We start from the raw sequence: 20,129 nt of genomic DNA, 5'->3' as shown, positions 1-20,129 counted from the left end.
AGTTCCTCTGGCTAGGCTATTGTCATTTAATTAGCTACTGATCATCATGCACTTGCATTCACTCAAGCGAGCAAACCAATATAGCAGATTTTGTCACTTTACCATTACAATTACAGTGCAGGTTTAACAGTGGTCCAGGGTGTAACTTCATTCTACAGGGAGTACATTCCTTAAGGGTTTAAAAGTATAAAATCTAAAATACAAAATGCCATGGTAAAGATGAGACAGATGCAATATAAAAATGCAATGCAAGTTAGTGAGGATCAAAGGCTACTGGCAACAGGAAGTGAGTTAGGTTACCACCAGGATATACTTACAGTCTTTGAAGTGGATATTTTAGTTCTTTTGTTTTCTTCAGTGACACTGAGCTTAATTTATATTTAGATATAGTTTCTAGGTTTCTCCTACAGAAAGCCACTTCAGCTTTCTGACTTGCTCTGAGCCTTGCCACACCCATGCAATGAGTATGTTAGGTCTCTGCCAATACTCAGAAGGAAGAAGAAATGCACAAAATGGGGAGTGCTGGCAAGAAGGGCCTTCTTGTTACAGCTACAGTTTACCTTATCTTAAAATGTAATTTTGTAAAGGACATAAACAAATGTATACTTGAAAGGGCATCAGAAGGGGAGGGGGAGCTGTTACTTAGTGTTACTAAAGTAACACTGTTAGCTGTTACTAAAGTGTTACTTTACGCTCTTAAGTGTTGCCTTAAATTATAGGGATACAAGTAAGCTAAATCTCCCTAAATACAATCCTGGATGAAGCAAGGTTAAAGTTAGTGGGTTTACTACATGTGTTTTGCTATAGGTATATGCATACTGAGGGTATAAATAGACTTTGCAAAATTAAATGCATCATCTGCAGGGATCTTGGTTTTCTCTGATTTAAAAAAAATCCCCAATTTTCAGTTAAAAAGAAGTAACCCCAAATCCATATTTTCCATGATTAAAATGAAACACTACTATATATATATATATATATATATATATATATATATATATATATATATATATATATATATATATATAAATCTATTAGTGATGTTTCCTGCCCCATTCTGGGATCCCACCTTCAGGTGTGCCCAGGGATTCCCTGGGTGCCGTGCCATTCTGGGATCCCACCCCAGTTATCTACACCATGCCAAGGAATCTTGGGAGTTGGGGGGAAGCAAGCAGGGAAATCTGGGAAGGTGCTGCTGGGACTTCAGAGACTTGATTTTGCACTCCCTGGGAATTCCCTCTTGTGCCATAGTATCAGGCTGGGGTGTGCAGGATCGGGCCCTGGATGTGCCTGCCTGAAGCCGTAGAAGAGCAGGGATAACCAACCCCCATGCTTCTGCCATAAACCAAACAGGTGGTCGTCTCAAAAAAGTTGCATAAATCGATGCCGCCTGTGTTGCAGTGACAAGTTTTGGGTGTTTGTGGCACAACAATGGCTAGGCATGTGTGTTTGCTTGGCCTTTGTGCCACTATACAAATTTTTATGGCAGCACAAAGGCAACGTCTGTTTCCAGCCTGAGCATTACAGTATAACAGCTGCCATTTCATCTGGAACAGCAGTGACCCTATCTCTCGCACTGTACCCAATTTGTAGGGACCTACGAAAATTGCAGCAGAAGTACATTGCATGGTGGCTCCTTTAATCTTGCAATTTCCCCTGTGTGCCCCCACTTCTGACTGGAGGAGGGGCCCTGCTGCTCACTGCTTATTGCTGCTGATTGGCCAAGTGGCCCCAGTGGCCTTTTTGTTTGTTGCTGACTGGCTGGGAGGCAAAAACTGCAGCATATTTAAAACTGATTTTCGCCTCCCTGCTGCTCAGGAGCAAATGGTGAGGCCCTTCTGCCAGCCAGCAGCTGAGGGGGTGAGCCCAGAAAACTGCAAGATGATAGGAGCTGCTGCTCAGCATACTTCTGTCGCTATTTCAGTAGGTCCCTACCAAATGGTCATTTGTGACAAAGTTGATACCATTCTTGGCAGTTAATCTTAAGGAAATGAGTGAAGTGACTGGATTTTTCAAACTGTCTTTGAACACTGAATAACATGAGTACAGAAAAAAGCAGAATAAATTAGATTTATCCACGTCTGCACAAGCTCCTTTCTGAGCAATGGAGTTTTGAGTTAAACATCTTGTACTTTCTGCCTTCCCTCCCATCATCCTGTGTACCTAACCTAAAGGGCAAAGATTAAAGGTGTACCAATGCATCGGTCCCATATTGGATCGGTACTGATATAAGGAAGATTGGCAGTATTGGCAATCGGCTTTTTTTGTTGGCTGGTGTGGACAATAATGTCGCCGATAAATGCCCCGTGCATGCCTGCAGCAGTAGTACAGCATGCAGGCAGCCAGGAATGCAGCCTGGCAGCATGGAGAGCAGCCGGGTTTGGCTGGTATATCTGTTGTGAGGAAAGGGGCGTGGGGAAGGCAGATTGAGGCCCCCACAGTGAGGGAGGGAGTGGGGCTGGAGCAGGGATGGGGCAGGCGCTGCACAGCCAGGGTGGAGTGCAGGACGGAGCCACGAGTGGTTTGTCCAGGGGTGGCAGCTCCTACTGCTGCATGCGCCCCGGGAGGGCCTGGGGGGCATGTGCCCCCGTAGCCTGCCTCCCAGTGGTGCCACCGCCTGTCCCGAGCACAGCCCAGTGCAGCCCCCTGAGAACCAAGTGCTGACCCAGCCTGCAATGGTAGCCCTCCCTTGCCCCATGTGCAGATCCAGGGGCACGCGCCCCCTCCATGCCCTTCCAGGGTGTGCTTTGTGGCGGGAACAGCCAGCCCCTCCCTGTGCCCCCTGGACAAGCCACTTGCAGCTCTGTCCCACATCATGCTTTGGCTGTGCAGCACCTGCCCCAGCCCCACTCCCTCCCTCGCTGTGGGGACCTTAATCTGTCCCCCTTTCCCCATGCTCCTTCCCTTGCCCCTTACCCCACAACAGACTTACCAGCTGGATGCTGCTCTCCAAGCTGCCTAGCTGCATATCTGTAATCAGATAGGTATCAGCCAATATGGCTCGTTAAAAATTGCCATCAGTATTGGCCCAAAACATCTCTATTGGCGCACGCATATCAAAGATAGATGGTGAAGTACTCTGATTGCACTAGTTGAAGAGCTGTAAAATAATCTCACCCATGCTATGTGCTTAGTGGTTGGCTTAAATTTTTCCAAACTAAAGACAAATTTGTGCTGTTGAGTGGAAGACCTCTTGGCCATTGCAATAACAGAACACTTTTCCTCAGGAGGACAGTATTTCAGAGATGTCTGATGTTAGACTTCATCCATTTTAGTGTATATTCAGACTTGTTTCGCAGTTGCTTTCAGATGTCCCCAAATTTTTTGAAGAATAAGTTTATATCAGCACTCAATATGACAAGATGTTAATAGATCCACAATTTTAGAGGATGTTTTTTAGCTATGATAAGTAACATTTGTATGTGTTCATGCTTCAAAATAATGGCAAATACAGAGAGATGGTTGATTAGGTATGTTCGTTCCATCTCTCAACTCCTCTTGCTCTAATCATATCAAGTATTCAAGCCTGAGTCTACTTAACGCATGACTCCCCCTCATGGCCAATGCAATACCAGTGCATTAATAACTGTGCTGACATCTTTTAATTTATTCCTAAATCTCTCTTTGTAGGCATTCTAAGGTCTTGAAAATGAATGGCTTGAATGAATGTTTACATTTTATGAAAGGTCTAAGGAGTCTCAAGCTTGGCTGGCTTACTTGCATATTTGCTAGTACATTCATTTGACCATAATGTTCAATATGCCAACTTGAGTTCGTTACAGGGTTATTCGAGAGAATCTGTCTTCGGATTTTTCCCCCTCCCCACGCTGATTCACTTAGAATACTTTTACTTTTCCATAGCTGGCTGTTTTTCAGGAATTTTTTTTTTCCTGATACTCACCCAATTTTTCCCCTTTTAATTTCTCTTGTTACTGAAACAGGGTCTACGCTTTCTACAAGAAACATGGATGTATTGTCAATAATTGATTAGTATTAGGCAGAAAATAGGACAGGGTGGCATTTGATTGATTAGCATTAATTACGAACTTGCTGGGATACGTATTCTCATCCTATTCTATTTTGACATTTAGTGGAGCTATAGTTCTAATGGATCTGATCATCCACTGGGTGGGTGAGTTGCCCTAACAGCCAGGCAGGAACAAGCCTGAACCTGTGCTTACCCATCTATCTCCTCGCATCTCCTTGCCCCTTTCAAACGATCTGGTGGCACCCTGGTTGAGAATCATTTTCCGAACAGATCTTTTATACTTTAACCATCCAGCTTCCAGAGTCTGAGTTGGGTTGTTAAAGGTATTATTCTTGAGCTTTACAGTTCTGCAGCTAGCCCAGATGACAGGATTAAATAGAGATGGCAAGTGTTGGGATCTGTCCGTGCTGTGGGTTACTTTAATGCTGTATTTATCTGAATCCAAGACCACTCTGAATTTAAGAAGACCCTCCAATAATTGGATTCTATACATGAAAAAAATTTATAAATTTATTGTAATTATCCATATCTAGAATTACTGGAGAGTCATTTTAAATTCGTGTTGTTCCCACCCCCGCGCCTGCCCGCCCCTTGCAGCAAGGAAAAAAGTGGCAGAAGGCAGGCATTGGGGGTGGGGGAAGAAGGAACATGCAGGGGGAGTCAAGTGGCCTGAACCCTACCCCTTGCCCCCCCATACGGGCCCTCTGCTTTGCCTGTAACCCCCTACTACTTGCTTCCCTCTCCAACATGTGCCCTGCCCTGTCCCCATATGCCGCCACACTGCCACTTATCCTCCAGCTCCAGTCTGGGCTACAGGGCAGCATGCAGTGGCCCCAACCCAAGGCCGGGACAGTGCTGCCAGCACTATGCTGCTATAGATTTGGGTTGGGGCCGGAGAAACCATGTGCCCTGGGCTTGAGTGGGGCTGGAGCCCAGCCAGAGCCTGAGGATAAGTGGCAGGGAGGTGGGGACATGGTCAGAGGTGATGGGTGAAGTGTGTGGTGGTTGAGACAGAGTTGGGGTGGATGGGCTGCAGCTCTGATTCTGACCCCAGGCCAGAGCTGGAGCTGCAGCTGCCACTTACTCCCCTGCTATCCTGTGCTCAAATCCAACACAAAGGAGCTTTTTCCCTCATGTTAAATGTAAGCATGGTACATTTAATTCCTTTTGTGTTCAGATGAGCTTGCCCAACTCCTCATTTGTTGCAGCAATTTATTTGCAATTAAAGGACAGAGTAAAATTATCTAAGCTAATTGCATTGCACCTCGAAATGCTTTTGTGCCCAAGGTCAAGAATTTTATATTCAGTTCTTATTATGCCTTCTAATGCAGCAATATTAAAAACTAGGAAAGGACTGATTAGTGGTCATTTTAACATGGCTGACTTATTTTAAAGGGTACTTCACTTAAATCGCTGTAATCTGAGTTCCCTAAAAATATTTTTAAAAGCAAAAAATGGAATTAATTTAGCAGTGTATCTACTTACATTGATTCCAATTATATTCTAGGCAGCAAAGGAACAGACCCAGGATTTGATAGTGAAGACGACAAAGCTTCAAGCCGAGAAGTATGTGCATCATCATATTTATTTTTTTGCTTCACATAATAGTAGTTGAAACCATGACAGAATCAGACCTTTAAGTATTATTTCATACTTTTTCAAGTGAAACTCAGTATGAAGAAAGGTATTAGCCCTTTGGATGATAGAACTTGTGAACACATGTTGCCATTTCTCGTCCTCAGAAGTCTGTTTTTTCTGGAGGGGGTGGAAAATAGCAGTTTGAAGTGGCACGGTGTGGTGAATATTAATGTTCTTTATCTGATGCCAGACCAGAATGTGATACTCAGTTTTGTATTATAACACACAGTGGTGTACAATACGTCAGTTCAGTAGAGAAAAGCTCCTAAACACCTGTTGAAAATTCCGCTATTTATTGTGCTGATTTGTTTAGAAATACTGACTGCTTGGTACTATACCTGACATTGATCATTATATGTTTTTCTCGAGGCCATGGCCACCTTCAAGTTCCATATTGACTTTTTTTGTTCCATCATGGCTTTTTAATACTAATGACGCAGGGATCCTGGTTTTCTCTGATTTTAAAAAAATCCTCAGTTTTCTTATTTAAAAAAAAGTAACCCCAAATCCATATTTCTCCATGATTAAAATGAAGCACCACTACACGTATATAGTGGTGTTTCATTTTAATCACGGAAAAATGTGTATTTGGGGTTACTTTTCTTTAATCTGAAAACTGGGGATCTTTTAAATCAGAGAAAATGCAGGATCTCTGCTAATGACTATTGTTCTGTTAACAGTTGTGCCCATGAAGCTAAAATTCTTGCATAATTTTGATTCAGAACAGTATGATTTGGCTCTCCTGTTCCACTTTTGTGTAATGAGAACTTTCCTGTCTTGCTTAGAGATACTTGATTGTCTCATAAAGTAAAGAGAATTCACAAGCCCAAGAAGGATTGTGTCCATTGAGCAAGATGTCAAGTTTTATAAATGTGAAGATAAATGTAATGTTAGAAAAAAAATTATAACTTGCCATGTCTGAGATTTTGTGACTAGCATTTAATGTGGAGGAAAGGAAGACCAATGAGGCCAATCCCAACAAAATTTGTATAATCTATTCTTAAAAACTTCTGATGAAGAAGATTCCACAGCCTCCCTTTGTAAAGCTTTACTCCTGGTATACTTAAAAAGCTTTTCCCAATACCTATCCTAAATTTTCTTTGCCAAAAATTAAGCTGATTTCTTCCTCAAATGAACAAGGAGCACTATTGATCACCATTTTCTTGACAGGAATCACTTAAGCGTTGGAAGACTGCTGTCATGTCTCTTTCCTGACTTTTCTTTTTAAAACTAGACAAACTCGACTCCTCCAGTATTTTCTCATAGATCATATTTTCAAAACCTCACATAGTTTGTTTTACTCTTCTCTGGACTCTGTACATCTTCAAGTGCAGTTCCTAAAACTAGGCACGTTAATCCTGCTGCAGCTTGACCAGTACAGAGTGGAGAGGAATAATTACCCTCCTCTCATTGCTTACATTTTATTTGCCTCTTAATACATCCTAGAATGAAATATGCATTTCTGGGAGCAACACCACGTTATGTTGATTCATATTTAGTTTGTATTCCCTTATACTTTCCAGTTTTTTTCGGCTGTACTGCTGCCTAAGGAAGCTATTCCTTTTTCTTTTTTTAAATGTGCTTTATTTCTTCACCTGTATTGAATTTCATTTTATTAATTTTTGGATTCCTTCTACAATTCACCCAGATCATTTGGAATACTAATCTTGTCCTTCATAATACTGATCCTGTCCTTCATAGTATTTCAACCCTCTTCCAGCTTGATACCGTTGGGTAATCTAGTGTACTCTACTCCATCATACAAACTGTTAATGAAAATTAAACATGACCAGCCCAGGTGTAACAGGGGCCCCTAACCCCTGTTACTTGGTGGAGCAGCACCAGAATAAAGGGGCTGAGGAGAAAGGCAGGCTCTAAACTGCAAAGCTCCAGGTTGCTATTGAGGGAATAAGAGCCCCTGTTGTTTGGTAGAGAGAGAATCAGCAGTGCTAAACGGCTGCAGGAAAGCGCAGAGGACAGCTTGCAGGGAGACAGTCTGCAGAACAGTAACCCCGCAGTGAGAGCTAACCTGCTTAATGCAGTGAGGACCAACCTTTTTATCAGGAGTGCCACAAATTAGCCACACCCTCCCAGAGTGCCACTCCAATTCCCTTCTCTTGCCCAGTTAGCTCCTCTGCTTTTTGCTTCCTGCCTAATCTGCTGCTGTTTTCTGCTGCCTGTCCTTTCCCCACTCTGCTGCATTCCACATATAGAGGCTGCCTGTGCCACTTGGGGCATGAGCGCCACAGGTTAGCCACCCCTGGCTTGATGCATAGCCCCTGTGCCCAGTCCGAGAAGGATCTTAGGTGACGGGAAGAAGGAAGAGTCAGAGGCATATATAAACCTAGCCCCTAATCTAAAGAATCACTCTGGCCCGAATTCTGCAGGGTAAGGAGCTATGTGAAGCATCTCACAGTCATAAGCTGTTTCTGTCTGTTATGGAGTCTGTGAGGCATGTGCTGAAAAAAGTGCCAAAATGGGAGAGGCTGGCATCATTTTTGAAAAGGGTACCAGTAGGGGCTGAATTGGATCATGGGCAAAGGAAAAGATGAGGTGGTAGATAGCCTTGAAGGCAAGACCTAAATGTTTAATCAATCCCAAAGTGTTGAAGAGGAAGAGGTAGTTAGTCATGTTGGTCTACAGTCAGTCAGAAGGTAGGGTAGATGTGCACCTTTATAGACCAAATAAGGTTTGGTGTACGTGTAGCACAAGTCATCACAAACCCAAGTTCGTTTCATCAGACACTGAAAGGAGGTGCTGAAAGCAGAGGTATAAGGAGAGAGAAATTAGAATACAAAAGACAAGGGGAGGGAAGAGGGGCAGTCCCAGGAGAGAAAAGCAAATGAGCAGCAAACCCATAGGAATGTAGGGGGTCACAAAAGCTAATTCAGGTAATGAGCTAAGAAGTCATAGTCCCTGTTTAAATCATACTTAACACAGTTCAGTTTGTGGATGATTTCTTATTCTGCAGTTTCTCATTCAAAAAAGAACAGAAGTCAGTGAAATGAGTATGAAGGGGACCAAAGTTCCAAGGGCACTAAATCTACCTTCTCTTAACGTACACACAAAATGTATGTTCAGTTTCTGTGGACTGTTTCACTTGTGCAGAAAAGTAATTGAAATACACAAAGCTTTTGGGTCAGAGGTGATATATTTTATTAGACCAACTAAATAGTAGCAAAAAAATTCCTTTTTTTGCAAGCTTTCGGGCTCATACATCGTTTGTTGTAAATGCACTTCCAGCCTCTAACTTCCCTGTACAAAATGGAGTTTATTTCCTATGTAGGAGGACTATTACAATCTTTGAATTCTCCTCAGCCTAATGAAAGGTGTATGTGCCCGAAAGCTTGCAAAGAAAGGAATTTTTTTGCTACTATTTAGTTGGTCTAATAAAAGACTCTGACCCAAGAGCTTTATGTATTTATTTTTCTCAGATCAACATAGCTACAAAATTGATTTACACAGATAAAATGCATCTGGGCTAAACTGCTGTGTCTAAACTATGCATGTGTATAAATGCTCATATATGTGCAAATGATTTTGTTCAACATCTGTACAGGAAGTTGTGCCCATATCAGTGGAGGCCTTGTTTTATCATTTGTCTCCACAAGTTGTTTAGTGCGTTAGTCATGTGAGCACTTCTGTAAATGAAAATTCAACAGGTATATCTATCTTATGGTATCTCAACGGATGATGTTCTTAATACTGGGCAGTTCGATATGTGCTTGTTGTAAAGCTTTTTTTTCATCCCTTAAAACCAAAATATACTTGTACAATGAGGTATGTGCTAACTTATGTAAAAACATTCATTATTAATGAAACATTTTCCCTTAAATCCGTATGTAGTTGATATTATTACTATTAATAAGAATTACGCACATCAGGAGAAAAATGAATTCATTAAGCCACGTTTTTCTGTTTAATTTAAATGAAATTCTGATGCAATAGTAGAGATTGCTTGAGAACCAAAAACAAGCAAATACAATTAACTGGAATTGATTTCACACAGTGGGGATCAAACTCAACGAAGGCATTCTGTGTGCTGCCAAAGAGAATGAAAGTCATGAGACAGTTGGGCAAGAAGCTAGAGAGAAGGGAAAAGACCCAGCTGGAAAAAAGGGAAAAGATCCCATAACTAGGATTCAGCTGCAGTGTCAGCATCCTCTCGGACTGAGGATCTCTTTCCATGGAGAGGGTTCCCAGTGTCCAAATAGAAGGTTTTAGTAATGATGGGTTTAGTCACTGGGAACATGGATAGTTTTGTTTGTGATATTTGGGAAGGATTGCGTGCTGAGGTGCCTGCTGGACAAAAAGGGGATGGTTGTCACAAGAAAGACAGACTGGCTTGTTAGGCATGCTGTGGAGGAGTCGGTGGTTGTGGACCAGATTGACACCAATGATACAGGAATGTGTAGGAGAGAGTCTCTGGAAGCTAAAGTTTACAGGATTCTTCTGCATTTCTTCAGTCAGCTTTTTATTTTTACCGCTCTGAATAATTTGGTGCCCCCTCTAATTTGTCCACCTCCGTATTCACCTGTCTACCATCCAGATAATATATGCATATGTTAAACAGCACAGGCCCCCATACAGGGGCCCCACTGTTTATCTCCCTACATTATAAGAGCTAGCCACTTAAACCCATTCTTGACTTCCTGTCCTTTAGCTAGATCCTGGTCCACAAGTAGACCTGACCTCTAATGGTCAAAAGCTGTTTGAAAACTTAGATGCACTATATCAAGAAAAATTGCCATGATCCACATGCCTGTGATACTCTCAAAGAGCTCTAGCAGATTATTCAGGTATGACCTTCTTTTACAAAAGCTGTGATGGTCCTTCCCCAGAAAGTCCTGTTCATTCGTGTGACAGAAAACGCTATTTTTAACTAAAGCTTCTACTGAGTTTCTCCAGAACAGAAATCTGGCTCAGCTGCTGTGGTTTTAAGAAAATGTAAACATGCAGATAATTTTATTCTGTTTGCTGAATTAAAGAGAAACATGTTCTGAATTTTCTGCCAGAAAGTGGTGTTAGATCATAACGTACAAGATGGCAGTATAACGTATTATAGATTTCATAGACTTCATAGATTTTATAGACGTTAGGGCTGGAAGGGACCTTGGAAGATCATCAAGTCCAGCCCCCTGCCCAAAGGGCAGGAAGTCAGCAGGGATCACAGGATCCCAGCAAGATAAACATCCAAATGTCTCTTGAAGGCGTTCATGGTAGGCACTTGAACTACCTCCGGCAGCAGTCTATTCCAGACCCTGGGGGCTCAGACAGTAAAGAAGTTCTTCCTTATGTCCAGCCTGAAACGGTCACGGAGGAGTTTGTGACCATTAGATCTCGTCATCCTTTGGGGCGCTCTGGTGAACAAACGTTCCCCCAGATCCTGGTGAGCACCCCTGATAAACTTATAGGTGGCCACCAAATCATCCCTGAGCCTGCGGTTTTCCAGGCTGAGTCGTCCCATAGTTCTGTCTTATCGTAAGGTCTGTTTTCCTGACCTCTGATCATGCGTGTGGCTCTCCTCTGGACTCTCTCAAACTTCTCCACATCCTTTTTGAATTGTGGAGCCCAAAACTGGACGCAGTACTCCAGCTGCGGCGTCACCAGGGCTGAGTACAACAGGAGAATGATGTCCTGGGATCTGCTCGAGAAGCATCTATGGATGCAAGCCAGCGTTTTGCTTGCTTTACTGGCTGCAGCATCACATTGAAGGCTCATGTTCATCTTGTGGCCAATCATGACCCCCAAGTCCCTTTCATCCGAAGTGCTAGCCAGTGTAGCACTGCCGAGCCTATAAGCATGCTGCGGGTTTTTCCTCCCAGGGTGGAAAACCTTGCATTTGTCAGTGTTAAATGCCATCAGGTTCTCGTCTGTATCTAGAATACTTATGAATGTTACCTTTTTTTTCAAACTTTGACTTTATTTTGTATCAAATACAAGAATGCTCATTTTAGACAGATGAAATGAAAAGTTTATAACCTCACTCTGAGACCAAACAGTTAAAAGGAAGTTGTTATAATTTATTGGCCAAATTATTGAGCAAATAGCAATTTATAGATATTTTTGAGAGTTATGAGACCAAAATACACACCGAAATGTGTGGCAAGATTTTTAAGTGGATTAGCACTGATTCTGGATAAAGTTTTGATTTTCATAACCCTCTTAAGAACATTTTCAATGAATGACAGGTGGAAATTTGGTATGGCATGAGCATACGCACTTCACGCTTGATCAGCTCTCGTTAAAAGCAAGTTGTGCTAATAGGTGGCATAATTAGTATTGAGTTCCAAGCTGACTAGCAATTAGGAGGGAAAACAGAAGGTTCACTGAAAAAAATCAATAGTCTAAAACCACAGAGCACAGAATGCTTTATAGCTCAGTTTGCACAAATGCAAACTAAAGTTTGTCTGAAGCATTGAAATAATGCTGAAGATGTTTCTTCTGTTTGTGAGGTCATTAAAAGTTGAACCACTGACATACCAATTTCTCTGCTTTTGTTTCTTTAAAAGAAAACCAAAGGCCTTAACATTTTTTAGGGGTGGCTGTTTGCACGGTTTCCCAAGAACCACACCATCTCAAGAGTGCTTGGGGTCTTCCAAAGGGGGCAAGAAAACTAGAGCATAAGATGAGCTTTTGAGTATACCAGTACTGTTGCTTGTGCTTTCATCTTGGCAGATTTTTCTTCTTGGGTTTTTTGAGGTTGCTGCACGGTCCGACTATCTTGGTGACCCTGTATTGGGACCCAGCAGAGTTGTGGGATTCTTACGCTGTAATGCAAGGGTGTCAAACTGGTACCAGGCCCTGGGCTAGATCTGGACTGCTGGGACTCCTCCACATCAGATCTGTAGAGCCAGTGGCACTGTGGCGGGTCTGAATTGGATGGGCAGTGATGCAGGTTGGGCAGGAACTGGGCAAGCAAGGGCTGTATTGTTTGCCCACCTGCTGCCAATGGCCATATCCATAGGAGTCAAAGGACCCTGAATTCTGCAGCAGGCCCCCAACTTCCAATAGCCCACTGGGCCACAGGGAGGCCAAATCGAGCCTGCAGGCCATATGGTTGATACCTCCGCTCTAATGTCTTTGCTGCTTAGCCATATCGATTGTTACCCTGGCCCTTAAATACAACTGCCTCATGTGTCTAAGGTTTTCAGCATAGCCATACTACTTTATTGATGATAACTTACCTTTTGAATAGTGCTTGGAAGAATTCACAAAGCCCCTGCAGAAAGCTGCCCTCTTAATTACAATGAAATATGCCTGAAACAGAAACTAGCTCCTTTACTTCAGATTCTGTAGGTTTGGCCGTAGAAGCAAGAACAATGAAAATATAGCCCATGATTGTTGGAAATTCTTTTGCCAATTTTCAGAACAGTGAAGATTCTAAAGCAGATATACTCTGCTTCTCAGATGTAAAGGAGTTAGATTATTTCTTTCCTGATGACTGAGAAAGTTAATTTGTTTCAAGCTAGCTTGGTTATCTACATCACGGCATGGCCTATAACCTAGACAAGTGATTCTTTACCAGGATGCCGGAGCACCTTGTGGTGCCTTGAGTCCTTCCCAGAGTGCCACAGAATGTCATGCAATGTGCACTTAGGTATGCAAACATGATTATTCATGAGATATAAACTCAGAGATTTCAAGTAGGAATCTATAATATTAAAAACATTCTAACCTGTTGTGGTCTTTCTGAGTCCTTTTCAGCAAAAGAAAAGCTCTGTTTTTCTGTAGACATAAAGCAAGTGAAAACTGAGAGGTGACATTTTCCAATGGGAGCCTCTAGTCTAAAAAATTTGAGAACTGTTAACTTAGATTCATTCTTAGATTCATGTGATGCTATTGCCAAGGTCCAGGTCAGGGGTCAGCAACATATTTGGCCAGAGTGCTCAAAACACCCCAACCTCAACTTTTTAGATGTTGTTGTGCCAGGAGCAGACGGTGAGGGAACCGTGAGGGTCCTGTTCCTTAATGTGGCAGTGTAGCCCCAGCCCCTTCGCTGCTGTCTGCTGGCAGCAGGTACATGTGCACCTCCAGGCAGGGAGCCCAACCTGGGCTTTGCAGCCCTCAGTGCAGCTACTTACAGCCTCCCCACTTAGCAGCCTGTGCTCTGCGGCAGGCAGCAGGGGCCTGGTTAGAGCCCGAGTCAGCTGTGGCAGGTGGCCAGGAGACTGCGAGCCACTGCACTGAGGTCTGTTGAGCCCCGGCCCAGTTTGTTGTTGGCAGTGGGTGCACACGCACCTTGAGGCGGACGACAGGGAAGGGGCTGGGAATGCACTGCCACAACAAGGATTAGGCCCCTCTCAGCTCCCCTGCTGTCTGCCCTGAGGCATGCATGCACCCGATGCCAGCAAAGACCCAGGCCAGGGCTCTGCAGACCTCCGTGCAACAGCTTGCAGCCTCCCAGCTGCCTATCACAGTTGGCCTGGGCTCTGGACAGGCTTCTGCTGCTTGCCACAGAGCCTGGGCTGTTTGCAGCAGGTGGCAGGGAGGCTGAAAGGAGCTGTACCAAGATCTGCAGGGCCCTAGCCTGGCTTGTTGCTGGAGTCAGGTGCATGCACACTTCCAGGTGGATGATGGGAAGCTTCAAGGGGCCAAATCCTTGTAGCAGCACAGCCCTGATCCTTTCCCTGCTGTCTGCCCTGTGGCAAGCAAAATGCCTCCACGTACCATGCTCTGGCGTGCATGTCAGGGGTTGCTGACCCCTGATCTACACTCTCTTCTCAAGTCCCTAGCTGCAATCTGAATAGGTATAATGACTCTGGTAGTATATTTAAAGGAAGAATTGAATTGCCCCCTCTTTTTTTTTTTTAAACAATTTGGGTTGTGTAGAGTGTATACATAAGCAGAGCTAGGCACTAATTTATCACTGTTTTGTGCATGTGTAAAAATAGATAAATAAAAAATAAAATGTACAGACAGTCCTTGACTTGCAACGTTTCGCACTTACAATATTTCACACTTACAACGTTTATAAATTGACACCGTTTCAACTTTCTGACATCAGTTTCGACTTTACAACACTTGATCGGATGCCACACCATGCCAGCGAACAAGTTGGCTGCGTCACCCATCTCCCTGGAGAACATCTGTCCAAACTTCCTTGTACGCTTTCTTTAAGAAAGCAGCCAAGACTCCAGGAAAACCTGCGGCCAAGGCTCCTGAGAAGACTCCAGCCAAGAACCCATCAAAACATCCAACCAAGAGCCTTCCAAAACGTCCAGCAGAGTCTCCTCAAAGAAGCCCTTCCAAATCAATGTGATTGCTGTTTACAATATAAATACATTAATGTAGCTATATTACTCATCTATAACTGATCGAGTACAAAATTCTGAGTTATTTTTGGTGAAGATAGGGTATCAGGCCTTGGTTCAGGAGCCAATCCCCCATTTATAACATTGTTTTCTATGGGAAAATCAGTTCCGAGTTGCAACATTTTGACTTAAGACGCTGTTTTCAGGAACCAGTTGTGTCGTAAGTCCGAAGACTGCCTGTATATCTAAATGCTGAATAATCTTTGGTTTGCTTGGGAAGGATTCTTTAGAGCTGTTGTATATTCTGGCACTTCTCTGTATAAAAAAGAAGCAAAGATAGTGATGATTTGCCATATGCTACACATAGTTAAGTTTTGTAACCCAAAGTAAAGATGAGTACCACCAATACAGACCTGAAACTAGACAGAATTCAGTCCTATAGGGCGGCTATACACGTCCGGGGTGGCAGGGCTTTAATTAAAGTGGTTCTGGGAGCTGCTCTAATTAAAGCACCCACAATGCCATGTGTATTCAGCATCCCGCACTTCAAAATGACAGCTGGTGCTCTTTAACTAAAGCTCATGTGAGTGTTAGTTAAAGCACTCCCCCCGCCATTTTGAAATATGGGGATCCTGAATACATGGGATGCAGAGCGTGCTAACTAGCACACTGTAGCAAACTTGCAGCAGGCTCAGTTAAGAGTCAGCTTCAATGTGTGCTAATTAGCACGTCAGAGAAGAGGTCAATCACGAGTATAGGTGCCTGTAGATTTCAAGTCTGCTCTGACAGAGAGATTTCCCATATATAAAAAAGGAAGGGCATTTCAGCTAAAAAAAAAAAAAAAAAAAAGGAAATCAGCAAAAGAAAGAAGCTCCAGGCAATCTTTGTTACTACTTTCAGTACTGTGTGTGAATGGCATGTTCCAGATATTATTCTGAATGGGAAACATGCCAGAGCAGTAACCCTGCCTTGAAGGCATGTCCTGAAGGTGGGGAGAACAGAATAGATAGAAACAGCAGTGAAGCTGTTTTCTAAAAAGCACCACACACAAAGTTTCAGTAACTTCAAGATTTAGAAAATCTTGTGTTGATCTTCACCAAATCAGTTCTGAGGATTAGGTAAGGAGCGGCATGAAGGTGATTTGTAAATAGATAAGTCAGTTCAATAGTATAGATGTGCTCATCAATTTTGGGCTGATTTCTATCTGATTGGCAGATGCAGAATCGGCTTCACTGCATGGGAAATCACAAGCCAAACTACAACATAACTGAAGATGAAAACATTCATATATTTTTCCATCTTCATATATTTTTCCATCTTCTATTACACTGCACAAAAGGCACTTTCTCCGAGAAGAGAGATGTGTGTTGTGGATTCTGTTATGTATTTATATCCAACACATTAGACAAGTTACCCATTCATAAAACCTACAATTCTGAGACTGTATCTATTTGGAATGGGTAATAAACCATTCGGCAGAGAGTGGAACCAGGTTTAGATGCATAATATGTTGAAGCAAAAATGCCTTATATATGAGACAGATACTGAACAGGTTTTGCCTATAAAGTTCCATCATTGCATTCCAGAGTGACTTATGAGCAACATCATTTAATGAAGGTTAGGGGTCAGTCTTTAGTAAAGAATAGAAGATCAGTTTCTGTATTTATTTACACGTTCCATTCAAAGGCCTCTTCTCCAAACATTGCAAACATACAAAAAAAGAGAACTAAGAAAACACTAAGAAAAACATCAGTATCTTGTCACATTAATGAGTTCCATTTTCTTTTTTTAAACACTAGTCTGTTGTGAAAAGTGACTGTAAAACTGGCCTTATGGGCTCCCATTTTACCATCTCAATTAATTTAGTCTCAAAGCACTTGCTGATTTAGGTAAGTCAACAAGGAAGTCCAGCTGGGTACTTGCTAGCTCGCTCATCACTAATAACAAGAAATTATCCAAAAAGAACACATTGAACAATGTTTTTGGTATGCAGGAACCAAAAAAAGTATCGGTATCAGTCAGCCTTAGCTGTCATGCATTTGCAGTACTAAAGCACGAGTAAAAGGCAGTGAACTCATATTTTAAATCATGAAAACAAGCAGCTACCCCCTTGAATACAAACAATGAGTAAATTGTTGGGTGTGTGTTTTAAAGTAACATTTCTGAACATGACTAGACTAGGTACTTATTTAAAAAGTACTACGTGAATACTGTAAGAAAATAAGAAATCAGATGTGGAAGCAAATATTTCCAAGATAGTTATTTCTTTGGTTAAAATACATATAACCTCAATAATGAAAAGAAATTTACTCTCTCAGTTAGATTCCAGCCTCCCTTATGCAAGAATTACATTTAGTAACACATCTGTAGACAAATATTATAGATAAAACAACAAAGCTGGAGAAAAGAAAAGGTCATTGAGCTCATTACGCCTCATTACTTTCAATAATGTGTTTCTCAGGAAAGCTTGCAGTTGTTTCCGGACTGACTTCAATAGCTCTGCCTCAACAGCCTTGCCTGTTAAGTATTTCTATATATATTTGCCTTTGCAGAGCTTTTTAATTTGTCTTTTACCTCTTGTATTGATAGTCGCTTATGAGAGGCTGCAGAAGAAGGCAGGGCCAGGAGTGGGAGAGGGGGCAGGAAGAGCACCAAGTCTAATATTCAAACATTTAGTTGTATCCTTTTTATTTTCACAATTTGTATTCATCATTAAAACACAACCTTTTTTATAATCGTTGATTGAACTTGATTAACTCATCTCCCAATTACATAATATTGTCAAGAAACAACAGATATTTGGCCTTGCATACATTCTTTTTTATTTTATTATTTTTATGGAGCTCATTAGGATCTACAGAGGTGATTCTCAACATTTTTAGACGTGGGCATGAGTGCCACCCCGCAACACACACTCTCCAAATGCCATCTCTTAGCTTTCACTCAGTTTTATATAGTGAAAAAAGAAAAAAAAAAAAGAGCAGTTCTTCTGTTGCAAAGAACTCAGGAAGTCCACAACACATCCAAACTGTTTTGACATGGCTTCGTGTTTATAACCTTTGAACACATTGGCCACGTCCAGATGAGTGCAGACATCCAGGGTCAGTCTTTTCTCCTATGCCTGATGAAGGGTGTTTGTACCTGAAAGCTTGCAAGTAAAGATTTTTTTTTGCAAAAATCTAGTTGATCTAATAAAAGAGATCACTTCTACCATGAGTTTTAAACTAAATTATAAATATAGGTGCGCTGTTCAGATGTTACTGGATTCTTACTTCTAAAACAAAATACAGAGCCTGTCATTTGAAAAAAAATGAATGATAAAAGTAAACAGCTGCATCTAGCTTCAGAAAAAATGGCCTATGTTAAATAACACCCAAGGCCTGATTTGAACACCTACAAAAAAGGAATAGTTTTGCTTAACAGTAGTTTTGTGGGTTTTTTATTATTGGTATAACTATAAATTATAACTCAGTTTTAACTTTATGGTTTACAATAGTTTTGAAGCCTCAAAATAAGTAAAGCTAAAAAGTGATATTTAAAAGAAAATGCAAAAAGGATATGTCGCTGAATATGTATATAAAAAGAATGAATAGAGAGAGAGAACCTCAGATCTACTGTACCACATCTAGGCAAGCCTCCATAGAACTTAGACCAGGGGTCAGCAGTTCCTGGCACGTGCGCCAGAGCGTGGCATGCAAAGGCATTTTGCTTGGCACATGTGCCTTGGGACGGACAGCAGAGAAGGTGCAACAAGGATTGGGTCCCTTGAAGCTCCCCTGCTGTCCACCCCTGACATGCCAACATCTTATAAACTGAGGTTGGGGTATTTTTGGTGCTCTGGCTAAAAACGTTGCCGACCCGTTATGGGCAGCTTAAGTCTGTGGCAGTCCTCTATCTTGAATACTTATATTTGCAGCCATCATCATCAAGAGAGGCATGGCTCTCTTCCTTCAATCTATAGTATTTTAACAATACTTGCAGCACCAGAATCCTGACAGAGCATTCCTCTCCTTTTCCTGTGGTAGGATAATGTGGTATGTCTGGTAGTTGTGGGACGGGGTTGATTGTGTAGTTTTAGTAATAGATTAGACAAGGATCTTTTTGGATATGGGTAGGTAGGGAGTTGGATTAGATGACCTCCACCCCTACTTTTTTATGATTCTGTACTATTAAAAGTGTAGTAAACAGTATGGAGAAATAAAACAGCATCTTCCTTTCAAAAGATGCACATTTCTTGGTATCTGTTGCGTAGTGGTAATTTTTCTCTGGTCTAATTTTGAATTTAGTTAATCCCTAGTAAACGTTCCTTTCTTTCTGCACTTGTATTCAAATCCTTATCTCTACATAAAGCCAAAATATTTTTGTGGGTGATATTTGTTTTACTGTACAAACTGCACAGTTGGGATAGAATTAGACAAACTAAGACGGGGGCTCCATCTCTCCTTCCTGGGACCAGCATTCAGGCATGTTGAACCTCTGCTGTGGCAATTAAGATTTTGGGAAAAATCTTTTTCTTAATTTTTCTTTTCCTAAAACAAGGTGTGCATGTTATATAGCGGTGTGTGGTATGTGAATAAATATGGTAGGTTCTAGAACAATGGTTCTCAATCTTTTGAGATTCAAGCTATCCCTCAGAAAATGCTACTACTTAGCTTTTATTTAGCATAATCATTCTCTTGCAAAGAACTCACAAACAACAAGTAAGAATCTTTTTGCCACTATAGATTCCTTTTGGAAATCGCTGGGTTTATCTTGTGAATCATGTGTTGGTGTTGCACTCCTAACGATGCTAATATTCTGCAGAACTAACCTAAAAGGAATTGGCTTAATTTTAAAATATGTAACAGTTTTCTTTGTTTGTCTTACAATACAAGCCAAGCATTGATCGACTGATTGATTGATTAAATGCAGCCAAGACTAAGCATGATTATAAAACACATGGCCCACATTGGGCAAACATACTGATGGGAACCTTTTAATAAAAATTGTTTAAAAAAACACACTTATTGCCCCACTCTTGCAAAGCTACATGTACTGAGCATCCTTGTTTTACCAAGGCTTCATAGCACAAAAATACCTACATATCAAAAACATACAGCCACATATTTCAAACACATGTTCCACTGTTTCTTTTTTCCCAGACCTCCCCCTCAGGCCCCTTGATGAGCTTCTTACAACCATCCAGACCAAGTTAGCTGTTTACTTGCTGCTGTTCCCCACAACTTCTTTACTTGTCCTTCTGTGAAGCT

The 20,129-nt window shown here is 41.8% G+C and overlaps 1 protein-coding gene across 1 annotated transcript in view; it reads left to right on the top strand.

The window, feature by feature from the left end:
* COG6 (component of oligomeric golgi complex 6) overlaps positions 1-20,129 on the top strand; it is a 112,282-nt gene that overhangs the window by 16,497 nt on the left and 75,656 nt on the right. The window contains exon 4 of the mRNA XM_006259885.4: positions 5,496-5,554. Within this exon, the coding sequence (XP_006259947.1) occupies positions 5,496-5,554 (59 nt within the window). The remainder of the gene's footprint in view (positions 1-5,495; positions 5,555-20,129) is intronic.

This window comes from Alligator mississippiensis, chromosome 1 (genome assembly GCF_030867095.1).
Source record: "Alligator mississippiensis isolate rAllMis1 chromosome 1, rAllMis1, whole genome shotgun sequence".
Taxonomy (NCBI): Eukaryota; Metazoa; Chordata; order Crocodylia; family Alligatoridae; genus Alligator; species Alligator mississippiensis.
Note: the sequence above shows the minus strand (reverse complement) of the source record. Positions and strands in the feature narration are given on the sequence as shown.